The sequence below is a fragment of the Epinephelus lanceolatus genome, chromosome 3, assembly GCF_041903045.1.
Source record: "Epinephelus lanceolatus isolate andai-2023 chromosome 3, ASM4190304v1, whole genome shotgun sequence".
NCBI lineage: Eukaryota > Metazoa > Chordata > Actinopteri > Perciformes > Serranidae > Epinephelus > Epinephelus lanceolatus.
The window spans coordinates 12,369,487-12,395,272 of record NC_135736.1 but is presented as its reverse complement, the minus strand read 5'-3'; the positions used below and the strand labels follow the sequence as shown (position 1 = coordinate 12,395,272).

General features: G+C 40.6%; 1 protein-coding gene across 6 annotated transcripts in view; it reads right to left on the bottom strand.

Moving 5' to 3' along the window:
- Positions 1–25,786, bottom strand: part of rhbdl3 (rhomboid, veinlet-like 3 (Drosophila)) — an 88,216-nt gene that overhangs the window by 4,353 nt on the left and 58,077 nt on the right. For all 6 annotated transcript variants that reach the window (XM_033625134.2, XM_033625133.2, XM_033625136.2 and 3 more), the window contains 4 exons: positions 22,253–22,401; positions 12,012–12,124; positions 3,174–3,274; positions 1,085–1,145 (listed from right to left, as the gene is read on the bottom strand). In XM_033625134.2, the coding sequence (XP_033481025.1) occupies positions 1,085–1,145; positions 3,174–3,274; positions 12,012–12,124; positions 22,253–22,401 (424 nt within the window). The remainder of the gene's footprint in view (positions 1–1,084; positions 1,146–3,173; positions 3,275–12,011; positions 12,125–22,252; positions 22,402–25,786) is intronic.

The following is a 25,786-nucleotide window of genomic DNA, read 5'->3' as shown; positions in this document are numbered from 1 at the left end:
GGAAACTACAGTAATCTCCTCCACAGACACGTATCCACAAAGAGGGGTGAGATTTTCCACGTTCAGTTGGTCTTCACAGTTAGCAATTCTCCATATGCTAGAAAATTTAAAGAGACTCTATGAGACATTCAGAGCATATGAGTTCTCTGGACATGGTTCTCAACATGGAAGTGGCTAGCAGCTAACGGTGCTAACTCCATTAGCAGCTCCAAACAACAGCAACAGTGCCGACAGAGCTCAGGGTGTAAACAGGAGGGTGGGAGCTACGCTTCCATGGTGATGCCATTTCGATATCAGTGGTAACCACCATCCAGACATGATGACCTAATCCAGGGGTCGGAAACCTTTACCATCAAAAGCTTTTCCACTGCTCCAACCCCCTCCCCATCCCACATCCTGCAGGGGAGACTCAAGAATAATGTTACCACCACTACTGAGGTTCAGCCATATCTAAAGGAAAAGGTGCCACGCCTTAGACATATGACACACATTTAGTTGAAGAAATGTTTAAACACTTTTTAAAATTTGTTTTAAAGTCTACAGATTTTTAAAATTGGAGAATGTAAAAATAACTTTAGGCCTTCAACAATGATACATGAAAAAAAAAAAAAAACTGATATTCTTGTTGAAGCCTCAAGTAGCTGGTGGAGAGAGGCTGAAGAGCTGCACACGTCCCTGCAGATGCATGTTGCCTACCCCTGAGCTAACCAGTGGGCTACACACATAAACTAACATGCATGTGTGGCCAAACTGGTTCACCACAACAAACAACAGAGAAACTTGGATTACAGAACACATAGAGGTTGCGTGACTTCACTCTGCTCAAGCGCCATTACTCCACTACATCTTTACATAGCAAATAGTGGTTTGCTGCTATACTAATGCTCTGACTGTCTCATACAGGATCTTTAATATTGTTGCTGTCAGAGCAAAATGCACATTTCTCAAATAAGGAATCTTTGCTGTGAGATTACATTCTGTTGATGGAACAGCATCATGAGCAGATTAAAAGTGCAACTCCTGTGTTAAAAATTATTCTTGAACTGAAGTGAAAGGGGAGCGTTGCATCTTTATTCAGACTTACTGCAAACCAGAGCCATGGCCATCCGGAATAACTTAAACTGACACTTCATTCCCGACCAATTCTACAGAAAGAGAGAGAAAGAGAGGATGGAGTAATTCAGAAGGTCATTTTTTAAGTTCTGATGATAACAGACAGAACAAACTGTGCTAGAAGGTCAACTCCTCCTCAGACACACACACATACACGCTGACATGAAATGACATGAGATCTCGCCCTCTGTCTCAATTCACGTCAATTTTGAAAGCCCCAGAGACGCCCTGACCCCCAATCTGTTCTTGCTGTGTTAGATAATGTGATTTCAGCTGAGAGGAGGGAGACAAACTCTTCCATCCTGACGCCAAGAATGTTGTGGAGGATCTGGCAGGGTACATAATGAGTACCTTATTATACATAATAGAGGTTCACCTGAGTGCCTTTTGCCTTAGGTGTCAGTGATGACCCACAGGATGGGGAGTTTAACCAAACAGAGCAGATGTCAGAGGGGCAAATTCACAAAGAATGGATTGCAACCGCTGATAGCACCATAAATTGTGCATCACTTGCAACCACTATCTTCCCTGTGTCAAGGTCCGATTCACAAGATATAGATACAGTCAGTATTTATGGGAACGTCCACGAAATGTCACATCCTTTTACGCCGAGGGGAAAAACAAAGCATTCACTACAGTCCTGAAAAGGTGCTGTGTGGCTTTCTGCACATCAAAAAAAACTTAAAAATCCACATTTAAAGTGTATTATTCAACCTGGACCCTATTTTCTCATTTTTTTGTGTCTAAGTGACTCATGGGAACAATGGCTGCCATGTAAACACAAGGTATGTTCGTGCAGTCAATTATAGTTAATTGCAGTTAACTATAAGTGCTTGTTTTTGCCACTGACATGCTGAGATTGTTACTATAAGTGTCTGACAAGGTTATTAAAATGATTCTGACAGACACAGACATTTTTGTTAAAGCCTGAGATCCTTTTTGTTTAACAAAAACAAAAACAAAATTGCTATCATCAAAACTGCCAGAATACATTTAAATAAACAATAATTTTATCATCGTAAAACACACGTCATTCAAAGTCGACAGAGACAAAATAAAACTACCACAAACCATCTTAGTTTGTCTATTAACTGTTTTAACAACTCATGTTTGCTTTAAACAGAGCCAGTTACATGTGAAAATATGATGCTAAAATTACTGTTTATTTAAATGGAGTCTGGTGGATTTGGAAAAGGTGATTCTGGGGCTGTTACATGCAGCACAAATACACCCATAAAATTTTACAGCTGTGCACAATTAACCCTTTTTTGCATCTGATTGCATCTGTTAACCATGTGGCAAAGTATAAATGTTGCCTTTGCACCCAGAACACAGTGTGCAGAACAAAGAAAGAGAGAAACAGAAACATTTTAGCACAAAAACTTCAAGATCCCGAGCTACAGGTCCTGATGAGGTGCAGAGGTATTCCTCAAAAATTTAGGCAAGGAATTTAATGTTATGGAGAGACATCATATTTGGGATTTATTATCCCAGTCTGTCAGTGTCGTTAGTTCCCACAAACTCTCTCAGTAACTGTGCTTCACTAGTAGCACTGATGTTTGTGAACTGGATTGTTTTTGCAATAAGGCTCATTTGCATAGAAAGTGGCCAGTTTTGTGCCAAATGTATGCACATTACATATTTTAAATAAGTGCAAATAACACAAGCGCCGAGACGCTATTTGCTTGGCAGTGCAGTTAGGATGTACATCACGCATTGCGGGTGCTTTTAAATATTATATGCTTTCTTTTTGTCTTATTTGTGATGGTTAAGCAACTACAAAAGCCGCTCAATCCTTTTGTGAATTCGCCCCAGAAGCTGCAGTGGGATGGGATTTCCTCGCATGCACCCGCTCACACACTTTCTGATCTTTTGGGAAAAGGAAAACTGATGGTGATGGTGAGGAATGTATGGCATTTGTAGATAGAGCAGCACCTGCTGGGCCCCAAAACAGGCTGCTTTGATGATGTGGCAATGCTCTGTAGTGACAGGACAACTGAGTGATGTGATAATCATCTACTCACATGCACACGCACACACACACACACACACAAACTTACCATTACTACATTGGCCAAATGTGCTGAGACCAGAGCGTACACTCCACCGGATGAGCCGACCACTGGAGCTGTCATATCAGTGACAGAAACCGCCAGAGACCCTGCAGTGATGATAAAGGAACACTTTAGGTAAATAAACAAATGAGGGCTTTCTTGTATTATCTGGTTCTTCTGATGAAAATGTTTTCTCAACTAAACTAAATTTGTTTAGCCTGGCCATTTTGAGGGTAAATGGATAAATATATTTTGTGCAAATATTGCATAATGCAATACAGTAGTAAATGATACATGTCTCTGAGTCTCCTGCTACAATCTTGAGTCTGAGCTCTCACTATTCAAAAGGAAATCTGAATATCTTTTCCTTCAGAGGATCATACTGGCAGACACAGTTACTAACTCGACTAATTTAAACTGTTTTTGTACAAGCTGTGACCATTTGTGCCCTGAAAACATCTATTTTGAATGGCATAAAGGCGGCTTTGCTACTCACTATTTAATGTGGGTGTATTATAAACAGGCCTTCGTGAATAGAGGCTTGCTCATACTGTACCAGCACACACTGGGATTTTATGTAAAACAAATGCATTCATACAAAATTGGGCTGCTGCAAACAGGGAATTGCTCTCTTTAGCACCTCGGTACCAATTCATCGTGTGCACAAAAGCTCCAATCAAGCATTCAAAAGTTTAAATGTGGGGACATTCAGAGACGGAGTCACCCGAGGAAATGTGCTCTCACCACAGCGTGTGTGCAGAAGGCAGGAGAAAAGAAAAAAGGGAGATAGAGATGTGCTTTTGGACTATTAAATGATGCAAACACAAACTCTCTTATTCGCTCCCTTTTTTAGTTTCCTTCTCTTTCGCTCTCTCTCCACTGTGCATCAAATCCATCCACTCTTCATTTCTCAGTATCTTCTTCTTCTCTCCATGGCACTGACCTGTGTACATTATTGATGCTAAGTACATGAGACACAACTGCCCACACACAGTCTTCCCACCTTCACTCCCTCATTCTCTCCATCTCTCTCAAATACAAATATACTTTATTTGCATAACACATGCATGCATATGCTGTACATTAGAATTTACATTCAACAGAATTTGGGACCACTGGAATTTATTTTAATCTAACTTTTTAACAATTTAATAGTGGTGTTCATTTCTTTGAGTCTTGAGGCTGTGAATGGTAAAGACAGAGTTAGCTGATGGAGTAAGCCACTTTATTGGTTGTGTCGTGTGTCCATATATCATATTGGTTAGCGGCTGAATTTAAGGTGAAGAATTTTTGTTGAGAATGTGAAGTTCCCCGTGTTATTGTTAAGTTACAGCAGGCCTAATATCTTGCTGTCATATAATAAGAAACATAGAATGACAAAATCCAAATTCTAAATGGTAGTAGAAGTTTTTAATATTAGCACATTCGTACTCCCAACTTGTCAAATACAGCAGCCTGGTCAGTAGCCCTGTGCTTCAAACTATGATGCTCTAGGTACCCCTCTAGGGTCAGTTTTGGACACTGAGGGACCATGTGTTAATTTTTCTTTGTTACGTGCATAGTGTCTTGTCAGGCAACAAAACTACTTGGTTAGGTTTAGAGAAAAGATGATGGTTTGGGTTAAATGTTTGTTTCATTACTCACCAAAGCGTTGACGAATATGTCGTGATATGACATATGTGATGTATTTCACCTAACATGTATATCACATGAGGTTAACTAGTTAACATAGTTTTAAAATAAATCAATGTTTGACAATGGACATTAACAGCAGTCTCCTGGGTGAAAGTCCTGTTTGACCCATCCACCACCCCTTCCTCCCGTGAATTTGTGTTTCCCTGGATTATGAAGGCATGACTTCCCCTATTCTGCTTGATTGATTGGCTAACCCAGACATTCTTACCCTAACCAGTCTGACTCCTGTTGCCTAAATCTAACCAACCCAAACAACGAGTACTAGTCAATCAAAAGGACGGTAGGGTGGGTCATGCTTTCGCTATCCCAAGATACACAAATTCGCCTCCCTCCCATCCTGCAAGGACTTTCTTGCTATTTATGCTACAACATTGCCATGAATGGATTTATACTGGAGATAGCTGAAAACCCGTTGCATCTCATACAGGCGCTAAAGGGTGCATTGAGCGACACAATCAGACGCAGATGGTCACTGACAAAGCTGCTGTAGTTGAGGCCCTGGGAACAAGAACAGGCCGTCAATACATGTATGATTGAATTTTTAAACTAAATCGACTATAGTGAATCATCATTGTCATTGCGCCACTACATAGTCAGTGGCAATGAACCTTTGAACTGAACTGAACTGAATGAAATGGTTCCTATCAGCAAGATGATTTCCACCTCTAAATGTAGCAGTTGTAATGGTTATGTTTATGTAAACTCTCTCTAATTGCTTAAAATGTACAGCTCCATAGGGCCATGACTTACTTACAAAATGAGCTTGTGGTCAGGCAAGGGTACATGTAGTTGGTGTATGAGAGCATGTTAAATGATTGCTAATTTCCTGAGGGATAGATCTTTGTTAAAACATTGCTCTTGTCTGTATTTATTGATGATCCCACTCCATGCAGTAATTCTGGAGCAAGGACATGCAGTCCTTGCTCCATGGTAAATAAATATAAACAGAATAAACAGGCTTACCGAGCAGTAGACCCTATTTAGATTTTAAAGCCTGTGCGACTTCTGGTAAAAACGCAGCTGACTACACTCAGAGCTTTGATAGCTGTAAAATCAACTGACTAAGCTTAAGCCACATTTAGCCGACCTAATAACTTTGTACATTAATGCCGTCGAGTGGTTTGGACGGTGCTCAGCCCACATTTAGCTCAATTTCACCTAGCTACATTTAGTCTCTCACACAACCACAGAGTATACTACACTATACAGTGGGCAATGAGTATATAATTACAGCACACAGAAAGGGCTGCAGAGTTAGATATCACATCACCATAAGGAGGAATGATGGGATGAGCTATGGCATCTCAATCATAATGATATTTATGGGAGTGGGCAAAGCAGACATGACAGAAAACTGCACAGACACATACACCTACACTGGTCCACAAACACAAGCATGAGAAAATATGTAGCCATACACCATACAGATGTGCAGAGAATAACAAAAACACATGCAGTATACTACACACACACACATACACGTACACCACCATCCAAACATGATACAAAAACAAGTTTAACTGAATCCCCTTGATGTCTGCGTCCTTACAGTGGCCTCATTCTGTCAGTATGTTTACAGAGTTTGGCTTTTATATTACATTTTTACTGTATTTTATTTGTATTTGGACAATACCGCACTGCAAACACTGAAAATACAGCATGTTTACCTGGGAATTGTTTGCTGAAACACACACTGCATGATGCTGTTCATTGCAACAACATCTTGTGTAATAAAGAAGGTGTTCCATGCAGCTGTTTTGTGCCGAACGTACTGTGTATTGTGGAAACCCCGGTGCTTTCAGAAATTAAAAAAAAAACATTAACTTATTCCCAGTTCCTCCCATTCCTATCCAAGAAATGTCTTCTAATACTAATAATACCAATTAGGATTATTATGCTTCCACGCCAGCAATAGCCATAGCCGGAGGCATTATGTTTTCAGGTTGTCCAATTTGTCCTATTCTTGTGAACGTGATATCTCAAGAATGCCTTGAGGTACGTTCCTAAGATTTGGCACAAACGTCCAGTTGGACTCAGTGATGAACTGATTAGAATTTGGTGGTCATAGGTCAAAAATAAAGGTCACTGTGACCATGTCTATCCCATTCTTGTGAACATGATATCTCAAGAACACCTTGAGGGAGTTTCTTGAAATTTGGCACAAACGTTCACTTGGACTAATTGGTGACTAATCTTGAAACTGTCCTGATTGTATAGATCCTCTGCGCTGTCAGGGGGAAGATGTGTGTGAAGCATTCATGTTTTTATAGACAGGGATGTAAACTATAAGAGAAACTTGACTGGTGTGCAGAGACATAGAACCACAGGGTGGTTATTCTAGTTTTAACGTTATTTCAGGAAATACTAATTGTGTTACATATTGTGTCCCGATTTGGCACTGCTGGCCAGTCAAATAAGCTCAATGGTCCACACCAGGTAGAAGACCTTGTATTGTGCAGGTTGTGACACTCTGCCAATTTGGCTGTTTACTTCCCTGGCATCAAGATGGAAGAAAAAATACTTTACTAATTACTTTCCAGAGTTTTAAAAATCATCAAATGTTGTGTCTTTGTGTTTGATTCTCCCTCCCTGTCTTTTCAAAGGAATGTGACAGACAGTGAAATGAAAGGACCTTTTCAAAGCTGGAGCTGATATTTAGCAGTTTCTTCTTTGCCTAATATGTTGCCCTCTCAGGTGTGTGAAGCTTAATGGCAGCACAGCGAGGTGGTGTAATAACAGCATCTGACTCACCAGGTCATTAAACACTGCAGAGTGATCTAAGCAGCTAGGTGATTACACACACAAACACATACCCACACATGCTCACATAAGCATCTACACGGCTTTCCCTTTCTCTAATAGAGAAAATTGATTCATGCAAGAATCTGGATCCTTTTCTTCCACATTTCTGAATTGGTTCTTAAATTCTTTTTAAAAAAGAAAGAGTTCAATATCAAAACTTATAGAAACACTGTTAGCTGCTTAAATTAAGTCTGAATACATTTTATATCAAGCATCAATTTTGAATTATAACCCTCAGTAATAAACTTGAGTGGTAATATGCACAACGATAGCCACTCCCTGGGTTACACCCTTTGAAAGCACTCTACATTACTTCCTTCCTCTTCACACACACACACACACACACACACACACACACACGCACACACACACACACACACACACACACTCCAACACCTGGTTCAGGACACCTCCACCTCTTGTAGTTCCTGTATTTAGGAAGTGTGTCTGTACAGGATGACCTCCATCCCTGTAATTAACTTGGTTTAATAACATTATTTTAGTTTAGTTGTGTGTGCACACAGACGCACACAGAGACAAGGACACCGTCTCTTCATAGTCCCTCAGCAGGCCCCGGGAGGCCTGTAGTTTTAGAGTCGAAAGTGGCATCTCATTTATCTTGGCTGTTCATCCAAACTGCAGAGAGAGGAGCGGGAACATGAGGGGGAATAATAATGCACATCAGCACTCATTATGGAAAAAGTCAACAGTTTGGCTGCATGTTGAGTTGACTGAAGCTACAAAGTCATATGCCAATAGTTGAGTCTGAGTTTGTTTGACTTAAAGTGACTTCCCCTTTCTCTCTGTTGTTTACTTTGTTGTCTAAACGTCTGTTTTTGTGCCTGATCCTCTGTTGTTGTGCACATGTTCGTGCCTTAATTGTCTTACGCTCTCTGTATAGGAAGACTCTGTTTGTTTGTGTTTATGTACTTGTCTGCTGTCCATAAGTGAATACTTGTGTGTTTGCATGCAAGTCCATTGTTTCCATTGTTAAAGAACCAGAGTTTGTGTTGGCCCCAGAGGGCCATCGACCTCTCTTTGAGTCATTACTTGACTTCTGAACTCTGCCCTGACCCCTGTAGTATGTGCCAGCTGAGCCTCCTCTCTTCACTGCTGTTTGCTGTGTTTCTTCAGCCAATCTGGCAGTGTGATTGTGCAGCACATTTAAAGTTGTTGTTTGCGTTGTTAATGATTGTTTGTGTTGTCTACCACCTGTCGAAAAGTGCTCAAGGATGGTGCGCCCTGATGGCTCACTTGGGAGAGTGTGCGCATAGGTTGAGTCCTATCTATATGTCATATCTATCAGGCCTATCCAATAAAGGCAAAAAGCTGAAAAAAATCTAAAAAAGAAAAAAGCTCAAGGTTCAAGGTAAAACTTCACCCACAAAATGGCCATTTGTATATCAATTATTCACCTGTGTACCACTGAATTTGTGATGAAAACTTTGTTTTTCTCACACACCTCCACGGTGAACAAAGAATCCAAAAAACAGTGAACATTCTTGATATACTGAAATAAAGGGGAGCGGCATTTAATAACAGCAAAAATACATAAAAACATCTGCTTACAAACACCTTGTGCAGTATAAATCAAGTCTCATTTATCCAGTGACATGCTTGGTACCTTCCAAACACAGGCATATGCGCACACTTTGGCATGCTACTTATCCGTGCCTGAGACTGTTAATGCATAAGTGTTTAAAATAGTAAGGTTTTAGCAAAAATACATGTGTTTGGGAAGTACTGAGCATATGACCGGATAAATCAGACTTAGATTATACTGCGCGAGTGGTGTGAGAGTTTGTTGTTATGATTTTATATAATTTTACTGTTGTTAAATGTGGACCCCATTCACTTCAATTCATCAAAAATGTTTGCCGCTTTTGGATTCTTTGTTCCCTGTTGAGGCATGTGAGAAAAACAAACATTTTCTTTACAAATTTAAAATAACACAGCGTTAGTAACTGATATACAAATGGTCATTTTATGCGTGATGTATTCCTTTAAGCTAAACTGCTGAAATAGCATTAAAAAATAATAAATGAAACAAATGTAAGAAATGCACACACTTAAGTATGTTTTAACAGTGATACGTTTGCTTACTGATTTACATACATTCTCACACACACACACACACACACACACACACACACACATACACACACACTCATGCTCTATAGCCAACTGATTTCGTGAGATATTCGAAAGTAAAATAACTACTGAATTAATTGAAAAAAAAGAAACAATATATGTATAAGCTGATACAGATTCTTTAAGTAAACACTTTTGTTAATGATCTGAAATTTGGTTATTAACAACTTGTGACAAAGATATGCACTGAGGCAGGGCATTATTTTACAACTGAACAATAAACTTAACTATCAAAAATTAAAATAATAAAAGATTATGTTTTCCTATATCTCGCTACTGTTTTATTATCCAATTAAATCAGAAATGCCATAAAAATGATCACACATTAAACAGCAGGTTATAAAACCTTGATGCGTATATGCCATAAATACAATGATGAGCAAATATCAGCTTATCACATCCAACCCCTTGTTACTAAATGCTGAATATTCAGAAAATTGTGACTTTGGCTAACGTCCTCCTGCTGCCAAAATAATACAAAAAAGCCCAGTCAGACATGACAAACCCAAACATCACAGCTAAACATAACCAGAGCGTGCCTCCCCTCTTCCGCTGGTGGTCGATATCTAATTAAAACAGCAGACTTGTGTGTGTATGTGTGTGTGTGTGTGTGTGTGTGTGTGGGTGTTGGTCTGTGTGTGTACATAAGTGTGTGTGATATATGGCGCGTTTCCTCCTTATTTCAATGCGAGGTTAATACTACAGGCCACCACAGCTGGTATCCCCAGGGTGTTTGTCACTGACCCCTGCGTGTGCGCACACACACACACACACACACACACAGATGGACACTCAGAGATGGAGAGAGACAATGAGTTATAATTTTCATGAATTTTAAACAAAAATGGCACTGGCTGCAATTTATATTGGACAATTCTTTGCTTTTCCTCAAACACAATCTTCACCCCAGAAATCCAACAACACCTCTGCAGATATTCTGCAGATTTTCAAAAAAAGTTATCGTAAATAAATATTGTCTATTACATTACAAGCAAAAATGAACAAATAAATTCCACAAATTTTCACTCCAGATTACCACTGTAACACTGTAAAAAAAAATCTTGCAGATTTCATTTGGGTCTGGCTATCATTTACGCACAGCACATCCTCACTGCCACAAGGTATCATGTCTCCATCCCCGAAAATCTTTAAACACTCATCTCAAAAAGTAGCCCAATAATTCCACTCCAGTTATCTTGTAGCTAAGGGTGTCACCCCTGGGCACCTTTTTTTAATGCTTAAATTTTTTTGGAAGGGGCGTAAACCAGCACATAGGGAGCGGATGATTTTGTTAGTTTGTACTGATTCAGTAAAGAAAAACAGAGCTTATGAACACACTTACACTTTCACTCACGCACACACACACACACACACACACACACACACACACACACACACACAAATACCGACTGACTGTCTCGGCTGAACACTGAAATTGTGCCAGTGCCTGAGGTTTATAGGGCAGTAGGAAGGGAGTGGTGACATTTCGTTCAAAGCTGTGTGTCTGCTTTTTTTCCTCATTTGTAGCTGCTCACTCGACTTCTCCTAAATTTCACCCACTTCCACTCATCTCCCATCTCTATATTTTTCATATCCTGGCCCCCCTCTCCAAACCCTCTCAGGCTTATTAACACTTATGAATTCATCTCCCCTCGTCCGTCTCTTCTCTGTCTTCGTCCCTACCTCACACACTCCCCCTTCCGATTTCATTATTACGGTGTGTGTGTGTGTTCTTCTGATTGAGCTCTATTTGAGATGACTCTCTGTGCTCTGCCCTATTGTACATGACCGTAGGGGGATGCAGGGGCTTTGATGGGGCAGTGACAACCCCCTACATCCCAGCACGTCTGCTAGAAAAACAGAAACACTAGGCCATCTGTCCTGAACACCCCCCCCCCCCCCCCCCCCCTCCCAAACACACACACAGACATACGCTAAATTTTGTCATTGACCAGTATCCACCAACACAGTCTGCAACCTGATAGGCTGCTGAATGCCTGAAAAACACACAACAAGCAGATGGAACAACGGTGGAGTTGAAAGGCAAAACTCCATAGTATAGTGTGTGTGTGTGTGTGTGTGTGTTTATGTTTCTGGTGTAGACTGCGTGTGTAGATAAAAGAAAGGGAAATGTATGCAGTGAATGGAGAGGAACTGAGATGGTAATTGTTGCATGTGTGTGTGACACATGCCCACCTGCCAGCACACCACACACGTAGACCAGTCCAATCCGCAGGGCTCCATGGACCATTTCTAGAGGGACTCCCACCAGCAGCTGCATGGCCATATTCAGGCTCAGATGTTCAATCCTGTAAAACACACACACAGAGTTAGAGAGAGTCAGTGTTAAAATTAAATCCATATTTAATTATATGACTCAAGAAAATGAGATAATAACAATAATAACAGAAATGCAATGATGACATAAAAAGTGAATCAGAGACAAAGTGATCGTTGTAATTCAGAATCATAATCAGAATAACTTTATTGTCCTCAGAGAGGAAATTTGTCTTGAACAACAATTAAAGTAATTTGTTGTTCGTTGTTGATTCTAATAATATTCTTATTAATCTTTATGGGCCATATGGGTCTGAAAAATAATGAAATACTAATTAATTTAGTGAACCTCATAAGCTAATCATCCCCAATGGCATTAAAAGTGCTGGAAGTGTTTTGTTTATTGTGCTAGCATAAAGAAATTACACCGAATGAGCAGAGTGTCTTTCCAAAGGCATTGCCCGAGTTACTCAGAATAAGCCACAGAGCATGCAGTGAACGTTTATCATTATAACTACATTTTACTGAAGAAACAGTTCCTCCCCGGTGGGTCAAAGGGCACAGAGAGTGCTGGGTAGCAACTAGTTCAGGGTGTTACCATAAACTATTAGTATGTTTTTCTACGGAAAGTAATGCACCCAAATTTGCACATATCATACATAATCTTGAGCCAGTAATTTGTGCATTACCCATGTATTCTGGAAGGCTGTGATCACATGACCAATGTGATGAGGAGCGTAAACAAGGAAGCAGTCCTGAGTCGTCTTTAAGGAGGCAGGTTAGGGGTGGTGGATGGGTCACAAAACAGAGGACTTTCCTTAGGAGACCGGTGTTCGGTGCTGTGTAGACTTCAAGTCATCTAAAGTTTCCTCCTCACCATGTTTCTTATCCCTAAACCTAACTACAGCAACTTGTCTAAATTTAAACTCTATAACTTCACATTTAGGGACATAATGTCATTCGTGGTACGCTAATTCATAGGATATTATATGAACCGTTGTATGTGCATTTTTGTAGGATATCATACAACCTGTTCTATTAGAATATGTTGAATAGTTACATGTAATTGCTAGAAAAGCACTCAGAGAGTGCAGACCTCCGCCAAGTAAGTGACATTCCCTCCCCCTCTGCATCAGATTTTGCAGCCTGCATCACAATTAGGTTATTTGCATCACTATCATTATTAGGTTATATATGCCTTCACCATGGAGACACTGTGGTGTATTTATTTCGTTTTTATTTTGTACCAACACAGAATATAATACGTTTTTTTTTGTATTTTTCACTTTCTTTTTTCCAACACAGAACATTAATTTCAACTTTAGAATTACAACAATATTTAGCATGAACAAGACGTGCTTTCCGGCCACCAGATGGCGCTATTTTCACCGTCTTAATTGCTGCTGAGGCTGTCAGACCATATGCTTTATTTATTATTTTATCGACTTTGCTTCACCACCAAAATTTTATCATCTGTTCCTTGTCCCATTATCCACCTTTCCTGAAAATTTCATCAGTTCATAACTTTTTGAGTTATTTTGCAGACAAACAAACAAACAGACAAACAGACCAACGCCAGCGAAAACATAACCTCTTTGGCGGAGGTAATAAATGTACTTGTAATCAGTATCAGTTAAAGTTACTGAGAAGAAAGTATATAATTAAATTACAGTTACTTATCAAAATGTAAGTGATAACAAAGGAGTTACATCTGAATATAATACATTGTTCCAGTAAAAAGTTATACGTAGAATATAACATTCATTGGGGCGTCGGTGCCTGAGTGGGTAGAGCAGGCGCCCCATGTACAAGGCTGTTGCCGCAGCAGCCCAAGTTCGAGTCCAGCCTGTGGCCCTTTGCTGCATGTCATCCCCCCCCTCTCTCCCCCTTTCAAACTTACCTGCCCTGTCCATTAAAGGCAAAAATGCCCTAAAAATATCTTTTAAAAAAAAAAGAAGAAAAAAAAAGAATATAACATTCATTCTGTTGCCTTAGAACTTTCTGCTGTGCAGGAAGGCCTTCTTTTGGCATAGCCTATTTCTGTACTTTATTACCTGTTTAAAACATCTGTTAGAAAAGTAATTAGTAAGTAATCAAATATAATAAGATACATTACTTTGGTGAGTAAATTAAGTAATTAAATTACTTGTTACATTTTTAACAGGATAACTAGTAATCGATATCCTATTACATTTCAAAAGCAACCATCTTAACACTAGGTACTCAGTCCAGTGACCCCAGTCCACGGCCCGGTGGGGGGCATGCAAAGGTCTATTGTTGCCCCTTTCATGAGATCAATTACAACAGTTTACTTGCTGACTTAAATCACTGGCAATACAAGTTATATGTATTTAATAAATACATGTATTGTTATCATCAAAACACATTACATTAAAGGTACATTCAATGTGTAGAATGTATGCGTGCTGCTAATGTGAAGATGAAACTGAAACTGAACTGCAGCCTGACTAGCTTGGTCACTAAAAATCAGGGGCTAAAAAATGGGTACAAAGAGAATAGGAATATGAAAGGAGCAGAGAAGCAATGGCCAAATTTCTGGCCAAAAAAAAAAAGTAAAGATGCACCGGGTGTGACAGGTGAAGATGACCGTGGCAAAGGTGAGGAGCTCAGCAGACTTGAAAATTGACTTGAAACCCACTGTAGACAGCTCAGTTTTAAAGTCAGAGTGAATGTGACTATGCAAATAGAGCACTGCCTCTATGGGTCTATAACACTGGACTTGGTTGTTGGAGACTCCCTCTCTGTCACTATAAGGCTAATGGCCAAGAGCTTATTTGAAATTGCCCATTTGTTGGTATCAGAGCTAAGGGTGGTGGTGGTGCTGGAGTGGGTGTGGATGAGGGGCCCGATTTGGAAAATATGTCCCCCTGTCTATAATTCCTAATGGCTGGCCTAATTCTGAGCACCAAAGAGGACATCTTCCAATGTCTTGTTTTCTCCAACCAATAGTCTCAAGTATGTTAAATACAGTAAAGTTAAACATACAACAGCAACAAATGTTCACACTTGAGAAGCTGGAACCAACAAATATTTGCCATTTTTGTTTGATTTGCTAAATGAAATGACTAATTGTTATCACAGTTGTTGCTCATGAATGTTTTGTTGATCCATGCAGACAATCAATCATATTGTATCCACTGATAGCCAGTATAAGGGATAAAATGTTAATGTTTTGTAATTTGAGTAAATCAAGCCTGCGAGAGGAAAAGAAACTGAGAGCGAGATGAAGAGTGGGCGAGTCTCTATAGTAAATATTTACAGTCTGTTTTGGTTTGGAGAATTGGGAAGGATCTACATTGCTGAGCTGTTGGCAGGATTACATGGTTCATGTGTGTGTGTGCAGCTACTGCTACTGAGTAGGAACAAAAATGACAACTTAATTGCTTAATATGCTGTTTAGCTGTGATTCAATGTGAAGTTTTAGTGTTTTTATTGTGGCTACGAAGCACTGCAAAACAAATTGAGCACACCAGTGTTCATCTAGTGCCTTTTACATCCATCTGCAAACACATTTTCACAATCATTTTTCAATCCATGATGCAGGTGTTTACACTTTTATACAAACTTGCAATCAGCAGCAGTATGAAAATAACTTATTTCCCCAGCCAGAGAAATGCTCCAAATGCAAAGACATGGATTGGATGATAAACTCCGAACGGGCGACATGCATCCATTTCCTCCCGTGCGTAAGGTGTCAGATGATTGACAGGAAACACACTCGGCTCTGGCACCATACAATGATAAAACAGAAACTGTGACAAAATCAAACCCCTGGTTTATGTTTACTAAGATGGGAGCTGTTTTCCGCACTATGCAAGAGTGAATGGCACCAAATGGCTTCGTGTGAAAGGAGGAAAACAAGATATCTCAAACTATTTTGAGTGTGCAGACATTAACAGAAATACAGAAAAAGAAAAGGGCAACCTAGATGATGGTTAAAGTTAAAGAAAAAACTAATAATAAATAATAAAAGAAATACAAGTGGAAATCCTTCAGCAAATAGTCAGTTTACCACTTATACATATATATTTTTCCAGTCCAAAATCATTACGTCAGTCATTTTAAGTGAGGAGACAGCCACGAGTGTGCAGTTTTTATAACATAACACACCATCAACTGCCTTTTCCCTCCAAGACCATATTACAGGGACACACACACACACACACACACACACACACACACACACACACACACACAGAACATCTGCTCCTTCATCAAACCACACTGTTGTGGCCATCAACAGAATCATCAGCACACTCCAGTGCACTCAAACATTACATATGAACACAGACAGTGGCACACAGTGTGTATGCCCACTCACCCACAAACACACATATACACATGCACTCACACAATCACAGAGACACACACACTGCACAATAATAAGATAAAAGAGGTGTGTGGCTGCTGCAAATTTACCCAAATCCTTTCACAGCTTGTGTTTCAGTTTGATGACAATAAGCAAGGGATAACTTGTTCAAACACAAACACGCACGCACGCACACACACACACACACACACACACACACACATGCACGCGCGCGCACACACACACACACACACACACACTCTGTGTCCTTCATGGCTACAAAGTCCCTCCAGCCAGACCTCAGTCAGCAGCACAGACTCATCGGGGTGTCACAGCAGAATATAAGACGAGAGCAGCGAGCATAATCCTTCTCTCTTTCTCTCTCATAATCTTCATCATTGTCTCTCACTCACTTCAATCACTCTCCCTCCTCTGTTTTCCATCTGCGTCTGAATTACACTGTCATTTCTGTTTCCCATTGCTGAAAGAGAGATGACAGAACTCTCCTCTTTTTCCCCCATTCGACAGTTTGACAAACTGAAGCGCTGAATCCTGTGTGTCCTGCCTGTCTGTGCGTTCATTCAACAAACAGCTTCTACCTCCTGGAAATGAATGCAAACATTCCCACAAACAAACAAGCATGCATGCAATTCCCCCAATACGGACAGGAAAACAAAAAACAAAACAAGACAAGGCCGATAATCTAGTTTGAAACAACCCAGCCACCTCAGCTACAATGCCGACAGAGAGGATCGTTCCAGTGATCAGAGAGACAATGTGGGATATTGATTAGCTGGGAGAGGCTTGTCCAAATGCACAAGGACAACTCCACTTCAGATAACAGCGGCTATCTATTTCTATACTGCTAATGAGGCTGTGAGGGATGGGCTGCACTGTCGGGCAGATCTGTGGATACCCATGAGAGGTCCTATTGTGTCCAGATGACCATGGTCTTTCAGGGCGTCCAACAAAAGCACTGTTTAATCTTTTCCCTTTTTTATTACTGTCTCACCAAACTACAGCTGAACTCTTACAGTTAGTTGAGTTTACTGCACCATCAAGCACTGAGCTCAGTGAAATTTCTTTTTATGTCTCACCTACATTGTTAAAAAAAAAAAAAAAAAACAGCACCAGAATTATTTATTATTATAGGCTGCACATTTCATGATAATTAGACAGGTGGACAAAAGCAAACAAATGCAACTGCAAAGAAATATTTTGCTGCAAAATGTTTAGAGTAATGGTTTAATCTTGCAGGAAGCTAATCTCCCTTAAGTTTTCACAGCTGCTACAGACACACTGTTTTTGTGTGTGTGACACAGATTGAGAGAGAGGTCCAAAAAAAAGAAAGATTCATAATACTCTACTGAGGGATGTGTTTGGGCCAATATTTACACTCTGTTTTAGTGTTGAGAATTGGGAAGGATCAGTCTCACTGAGCTCTTGATAGGATTACATGGTTATGTGTTTGAGAAAGAGACTCTGTGCGTGTGTGTGTGTAGGAGAGAGAGAGGGGGAGTGTGTGTACACACAAGTAGCAACCTCTAGGGTTGAAAAATCAAGCCAATGCAGAAGTGCCAAATACTGCAGTTCCTCTAATGGCCACTTGAGGCTGGCTGTAGAAGTGAGTCAATCCCCATAGACCCCTATCTTAAAATGCCAAACTTTACAGCAGAAATAAACATGTTTACAGTCTGGGTAATAACAAAGAAAACAGTTCTGGGGCCTGTATCACGAAGCAGGATTAATGTCTTAGCGAGGTAACTTCAGGGTTAACCCTGGGTTTTCGGTCTCATGAAGCCGGTTCAGTTCTTATCGGGGTAGATCACCATGGCAACTTACTCTGAATGGCTATCCTGCTCCGTAGCAGGGTAAGTTCAGGGTTGAATCTGATCCTATAAAAAGCACCACCCACTGGCCAATCAGCTGTTCGGAAAAAAATGACTCCGCTGACAGAAATGCAGCCCAGTCATGACTGGAAGTTTAATTAATTTGATTGATTTTGATTTGAAATTTTATTTTGAACATTAAAAAAGAAAAGAAAGCAACAACAACAGACAATGAAAAGATTGTTCAAAAAGGAGTGGAAAGAAGTCAAAATTTCATCCCACCCCTTCATAAGAAAGAAACTGATCATTTGCGGACACTTAATAGCACCATTAATTAGTGCCAACATTTTTTTGTTGTTGGAGGAAATGATCCCTGTTAAAGATAATGGGCCTAATTGACAGCTTTGCTGCTGGAAATGTGGAAAGTAGCCTATCATGTCTACACTTCATGGTGTTTGAGGGATTTTCCTTTTTGTTTTTTAAAGAGGGAGACTAGGTATATTTTAGCGCAGCTGTTAATTTCTAACACAGCTCAATATCAGGATGATTTTATTCAGACTATCAATTTGGTGTTGATATGATTTAATTGTGACGTCAGCTTTAAGCTTTATTGTAGCATATATAACGTTATGACAAAGAAGACCAATTTATCAGACGCAATGATGTTAGACGATAATTGTAATACACACAATTCATCTGCGCAGCACTGATTTCATGGGATTCAAGGGTGTGATCAGTGTCAGATGTACAGGTACAGGTACTGTAGCTACTTGAACCAGTGATGAGTAATTTAACCTACACATAATTTTATTTGCTACCTTGTTTTGTCTTGATTTTTCCCTCTCTCCTCCTCTATTTCTTCTTTCCTCACCCATTTTTTTCCTTCTCTATTATGTGATTTCATTGATGTTTTGACAGGGGAATTTCTTTGATAAGCTTTTAGTGGCTTCTAACCTCTCCGGCACTTTTCTTTTTTTAATCTTGTAAATGTTATACTGTCTGTTTTTAACATTATGTGCAAATAAACTAATCTAAACTAAAGCTAAACATTATTCATCCCGTTATGCGTTGCCACGCATGTTTCATCCTCCTGCAGCTGCCACGGTGTTGGCCTTTTCTGTAATGTTGCTTTTCTCCTCCTCATATTTTAGTAGAATGATCCTCACGAGAAATACTTTTTTTTCCCTCACACACGGCGCTCTGTGAGGACGCTCAGTGAGGACACTCAGTGACGCTGCGCTTCTCTCATGATTGTGATTGGTTCGCTGCGTGCACGTTCGCGGCTCTTGATAAAGCAACTCTGGGTTGAGTTACCAAGTTGATATCCAGCGTCGTGATACTGATTATCCTGATTGCCATTGTCTGGGTAACCCAGGAAAGGTTGATCTCGCTTCGTGATACAGGCCCCTGGTCTCTGTTGCTAATTTCCCTGTTCATCGCAATTGTACAGAGTCTTTACAAAAGTTACCCGTTTCTACGTTATTACGGCTTAAAGTTATGCACAATTAAGAGAGTTACTGCTTTGAGTGACATCTGATGACAAGTTAGTATCTCAACGACAATGTTAGGTAATGTAGCCATGACATAACCCCAGAAACACAGAGTAAAGACGTAGTAATAGCTGATGCTATTTCAGTGTGTTTTCAGATCACTGATGTTTATTGCAACATTTTGGTCCACTAAAAAGGTCTAGTGTAGCGTTTGGTTGTCCTAAAACACCCTCTATGGAGTCGGATATGTTTTTATGGTAAGCACATTTTGTTTTAACGATTTTAAGCCAGTTTTACGCTTGCGAAAATTAGCAGTAACATTATCACAGTTAACCATATCTGTCAATGTACTGGCTAACCAAGCTAGCTAGGGTTAGGGATAATGTCACCCTCTTGTCGAAAATTTGGACATTTCTGGCTTCACAAATTCCAGCATGGCAACTAGGTGCCTTAAAATAGTGTGAGGTCTTGACGCCAATTTGACATAGTGGCCAAACGTAGTATTACAACTTCCAGATTGTCACGTGATGCCATGAGGACCAAAAATACTGTTTCCCATAGACTTACACTGTGGAAGAGACGTTTGTCAATCGGTGGATACATTCTTTTTTTTTGAGTGTCACGACCCCCACAGAGTTGTTTCAATCAATTATTTGCAATGTTACATGATAGTGACTTTCAGCATTTATCAAGAAAGGCAGAACGCACTTATTTTGGGGAACGCTGCCTCCAACCCCCCCCTCCCCCCCCCCCCCGCCAAAATATTAATTTAATTAAGAAATATGTCAAGAATAATTTTTGGATGCTACAAGTTCTCTTACCACCCTCAGGTGCAATGATTAAGCTCCACGCTTACCACTCTTACCCTGCAGGGATTTATTACATGAACTTCCTCTCCTTGTATGATTTGGAATACACAGACGTGATGTGTCTTTAATGAAGGTCTGTCCCAGTGGCTTCAGTATCAGCATTAGCAAATTAGTTTGAACTGGTTAAGTCAACCAGCATATAACGACAAATGTTTTTCTGTGCCATTACTCCAAGGGCTCTACTATGAACCAGTAATGAAATGTTTACACCCTGAATTATTTAAAGTCACTTTTGATCAGCCTTGCATATCTGTGAAGTTGTGTGGATCAAACACAAACACCCTTTGAAAATAAAATCTACAAAATCTAAATAAAATCAAGGCCAATAAATGCACCCATTAAAGACTTAACATACCAATGCAATGTTGTCATTTAGAGAATTCTAAACATCAAGGTCATAATCATATCATCATATTCTGTTTTCCTTGAACTCAGGGTTTAACTCATTTACTGCATCCCCGCCATCTTTACTCAGAACATGTACCAGATACTGAGTGATGGGCAGCTCTCCATGACTGCAAAAACACAGTGGGTGAGATTTTACTGTTAAAAAGATGTTGCTGATGTTTCCATAACAGTTACACCTAAACCATTTCCATATATGATCGAGCAGATTGTTTGACAAAGATAATTCCCACAGGCTCTCGTTTCTTTTTACAGTCACTTCCCCTGAGGACCTAAATCATTTCAATATGTTCCTGTGTAATCAGTGTATGTTTAACATCCCACCTCCCTCCTTTATCCCTCCATTCATCCCTTCTACTTCATCTCTTAACCACACACTGTCATCCCTACCATCTCTCCCCGGCACCTCCAGGTTCTCCTAATTAAATTACCATTTTATTAGTTCTCACTATTGCCTCAGACTGCATTTACCCAGAAGGTTAATTAAACCTGGATGACCTGGCCTGAACTGATAATAAAATAGTCTGTGGTGCTCGTGGTGGCAGAGGAGAGGAGAGGAGAGGAGAGGAGAGGAGAGGAGAGGAGAGGAGAGCGTAGGCTGAACAAGTATAATGGCAGGTTTTATGTCATAAAAAATGTCTATCAAGTTAATATTTGGTGGTTTCTTTTAGTTTAAGAGAGTTATTATAGACACTGATGTTTCCCACACTCATTGTATTACACCACATTACAAAAAATCCAATAATAATTGCTTGTTTAGGAACACTTGAGGTTTATTTGTCAGTTGCTTATTTGTTTTGTAACTTCACGTACAGTGAATTAACAGAGTATTACGAAATGCATCCAAAGACTAATTAGCAGCTCACAATCCCCCATCTCCTCTTCCTTATCTGCATTTATCTTTCATGAATGAAAAGGATTTAATTGCTTTCAGCTGGTGTGTTTCACTGGAGATTAATGGCACTGTGTATTTTTGTTAATGAAATCATTACGTAACAAGCTCTGACTCACTGAACTTTTTAAATGCTACAAACCCAAACCACCCGAGGCATCATAGATATGAGGCACCTCTAGTTTGCCAGTATGTTATTTTTCACCCCATGCTGTCACATGCAATCCACTGATCGCATGACTGACGTGAAAAAATTCAAGTGGATGAGTTCACATCATGTCAAATGTGTCACTGAGGCATTTCCTCGGGGAAATAAAACTAGAAAATAGAAGGATGTGAACTCACCCGGTGTGCATGAAAATGTAGCTGAGGTACCTCCAGGCCTGGGCACGGAGCTGGGGGTGGTAAGGTAAGGGGCTCTTTAGGAAAAACGGGCTGGACACCTGCAGTACCAAGCGGTCCAGCTGGAACCCATAGTACATGAACACGGCCACCTGGGAGAACACACATGGATAAACACAGAATGTGTGATTTCAGGAGGAGTGGTATCAGTATACACACCTCAATAAACACTGTGAAATGAGGCTCAGCATCATAAATCAGAACACACTGCTCTAGTAATAAGATGAAAGTTGAAACACAAACTTAATTTCTTTATTATCTTCAGGCATCATTAGTCACATTACATTATTACTCGGGAAAGAAAAAACAATCCTGGCATCAAAAAGCTAGTGTCAGTTTTCTAAGAGAAGATGATATTTCTTGAATATTTCAAAGTAATCTGTTTTAATTGGAACACAGATAATGATATTGGATGATTTAGAAGTTGGAGGTTATTGCAGCAAGCCTAAAAAAAACCCCAACCTTAAAATAATGTAAGCACATAATGACTTGTAGGAAGTGATACTTCTGCAGAGCATCACAGCCTATCATGCATGCCTTTTTGTTGCTTTATTATTACATATTTAAAGGTACCCTGTGGAGTGTTTCTCACTAAAACACACAGCAAAAGTTATGAAGTTATGAAAGCATTCCCATCCTCATAAAATATTTGCAAATTGTATTTTTTTTTTATTTTGAAACCTGCAGTCTTTACATCCATATTACTTCAGCTAACTGCCTCCTCTTTCCTTACTTTTTCTGGTGCATTGCTATGTTTCTTGCTGTGTTACAGCACTTACTGTTATTAGTGGAATAATGCAAAGGACATCATACCATAACTGACATGGCAAATCTTTGTGGTAAATGACATGCATGCACTGCACGTTTGCACGGCTTAGTTGCCAGAAGAACATGCTGACATTGAATGATTCTGCAAACCACAAATAAGTTACATTTGTACATTTCATACATATATCAATGTTTCTAAAGTGACATATTGCTGAGCTTGTCATCGGGAGGTTGAGAGGTTGGAGGATGGCGTGGCTTCTGTAGACCACTGTAGACCTCAGTTCAAAACCAACAAACAATATAAGTGGTTGTTTTTTTAGCGGGTCACTGTTGAGGTGTTCTTTTAGTGACCTGTCGCTGCAGGGGCGAAAATCCCATTTCATAGTTGGGGTACAATAAACAGTAAAATTTTAGAGAATAATTCCAGGGGGGGACAAGGAAAAATAGTTGTGGCCTGTCTTTTATGCAACATCTTTTACCGCAATTTGACGCTTTAATCTTTTCTCTATCTCTCCAACAGTCAGGCATAGGACCTTTCTTAGCACTGGCTGAGTCCACCTGCACATGTCCAGATTTAAAACAAAATGATTGAAATCAAATTAACATGTACACAACGACAACAGTCAGGTGCGCCGTGCTGTCCAAGGTGCTGAGTGTGTCTGGAGCAGAGCAGGTCTCTGTCTCCCCGTGCGCGGTAGTGTGAATATTTATGCTATTAAGTAAACGGAGAAAACATGTCTCTCATTGTTTAATAGCAGCAAAACAATAAGGCTTCATTCATCAAAGAGCGAAACTCGATCTCTCTCCTTCTCTCCCTCTTTTTCATCTGGCTCTGTCACAATCCCTGTCTCTCAGTCCTCTCCTGCCACTCTGCTGCAGTGTTTTTCCACTCCCCCTCCCTCTGCTTCACTCTACCTGCCAGCCGCGCCCACCTCATCAGCCCAACTCTGCTCACCTGCCTACACAGCTGCAGCTCATCAACCAGCCCTGCATATAAGCCTCTCCAGCACCTTCACTCACTGCCAGATTGTTCTTTAGCATTATGCGAGACTCTCCAGCGTTCTTCTCCTGCCTGATCTCCCGGTGCCAACTCTGCCTGTCCCCGACCTGCTCTCCTCGTCTGCCTCCCGGTAAACTCACCTGCCTTCTGTCCCCGACCTCGTGCTTTGCTTCAGCGTCTCTGGTTTCTGCCTGCTCGTCTGGTCTCGACTCCTCCGCCCGGCCTCGTCTACCCTCCTGCCTGCTCCTCAACGGTGCTTCTGCCTTCACTGACGGCTCTTCTAGCTACGACCCCCCCACCGGCTCCCGACCTCGCCTCAGCTCACTCCTCGTCGACTTCTCAGCACGATCAGCCGGCACTTCAGCCTACGGTGCGTCTGCCTCGCCACCTTTGGCTGCCGTAAGCTTGATCTCTTTCCCTCATCTGAGCCTCAGAGACTGTGTGAGGGCAACTTGCCCGAAGAACGAACTTTATTCTGTGTTTATTCTGCCTGCTGCATTCCCTGTTTGCTGTGGTGCTAATAAAAGTCATTACCAACTGTTCCTGCGAGCCTGGTACTGCATTTGGGTCCACAAACACACCCGTTTCAGGCTCAGGTGTGTGGAATAGATCCGTCGTCTCTGGCTGGCTGCAGGAGCAAACCGTTTTGTTTGTTTTTTTCGTTTTTTTACCGGCAGTGAGATAAACATTTCCTGCAATTAAACTGGTGAACTGGTTTATAAACAGTGTGCTGTGAGATCTGCCGCTGCGCACCTCAAAACCGTGCGTAATAATCGCGCGTAATGGCCACTCCTCGTCAGTTAAACTGCACGTCTGTCATGTTTGTCTCACTGACAGGTGGAGAGCCTACAGATATTAACTACGAGCCGCTCCGTCACTGACTGCTCTTGTCCTGTCCTCTCTGACTATCACTAAACTCTGGCTTTTGAACAATGCAGGATAAATGTTGCAGACAGTTTATATTATCAGCCTGGGCCTGGGGCTTGTTGTAACAGTACATGGGATGTGTTGTAACTTGTGTAAGTTAAACTGTATCTGTGAGTGTACATCTTACCCCGCGCGATGTGGGCAGCCGGGTCCAGCCACACGCTGCTACTGCTGCCAAGTACTAACGGCTGCTAAGCCCACCCGTTGGAAAGAGTGTGGGATATACCACTACTAGGAATGGGAGGGGGGGACTAAATCTTTTAAGATTTAAATAGCACATCATTGCGCTTTTATAATGAGCACCGCTTACATTGTGCTTTTAATAAATACTACTGCATTGTTCAAAAATTATTAATTGTGTCTCAAATTATTCTAGGGGGTTACAGCTTTATTGAAGGGGGAGTCATGTCCCCCCGTCCCCCCCGGGATTTCCGCCCCTGTGTTGCTGCATTTCCTGCCAGGATAGTGTCACTAGAAGCGGTTGTTTTTTACACAGTGTTGTTAAATTGAAAAGTTCCAATATGTCTGCTACGTAATAATGTACAAATGTAACGTATCTGTGGTTTGCAGAAATGTACGATGCCAACATATAGTCTGGCGATTTGGTTCATTTGCATGAGCACCTCTTGCAGTTGGCAGGATTGTTAACTCAGCATGCTCAAGTGCATACATTGATGTATCCTTGTGTGCGGGCCTGCTTATCAAAACATAGCTCCGTAATGAAGCAAGTGGTTTGAAACTCTGCAGCATAACTTTTACAAGAGACAGGTTCAGAGCACATT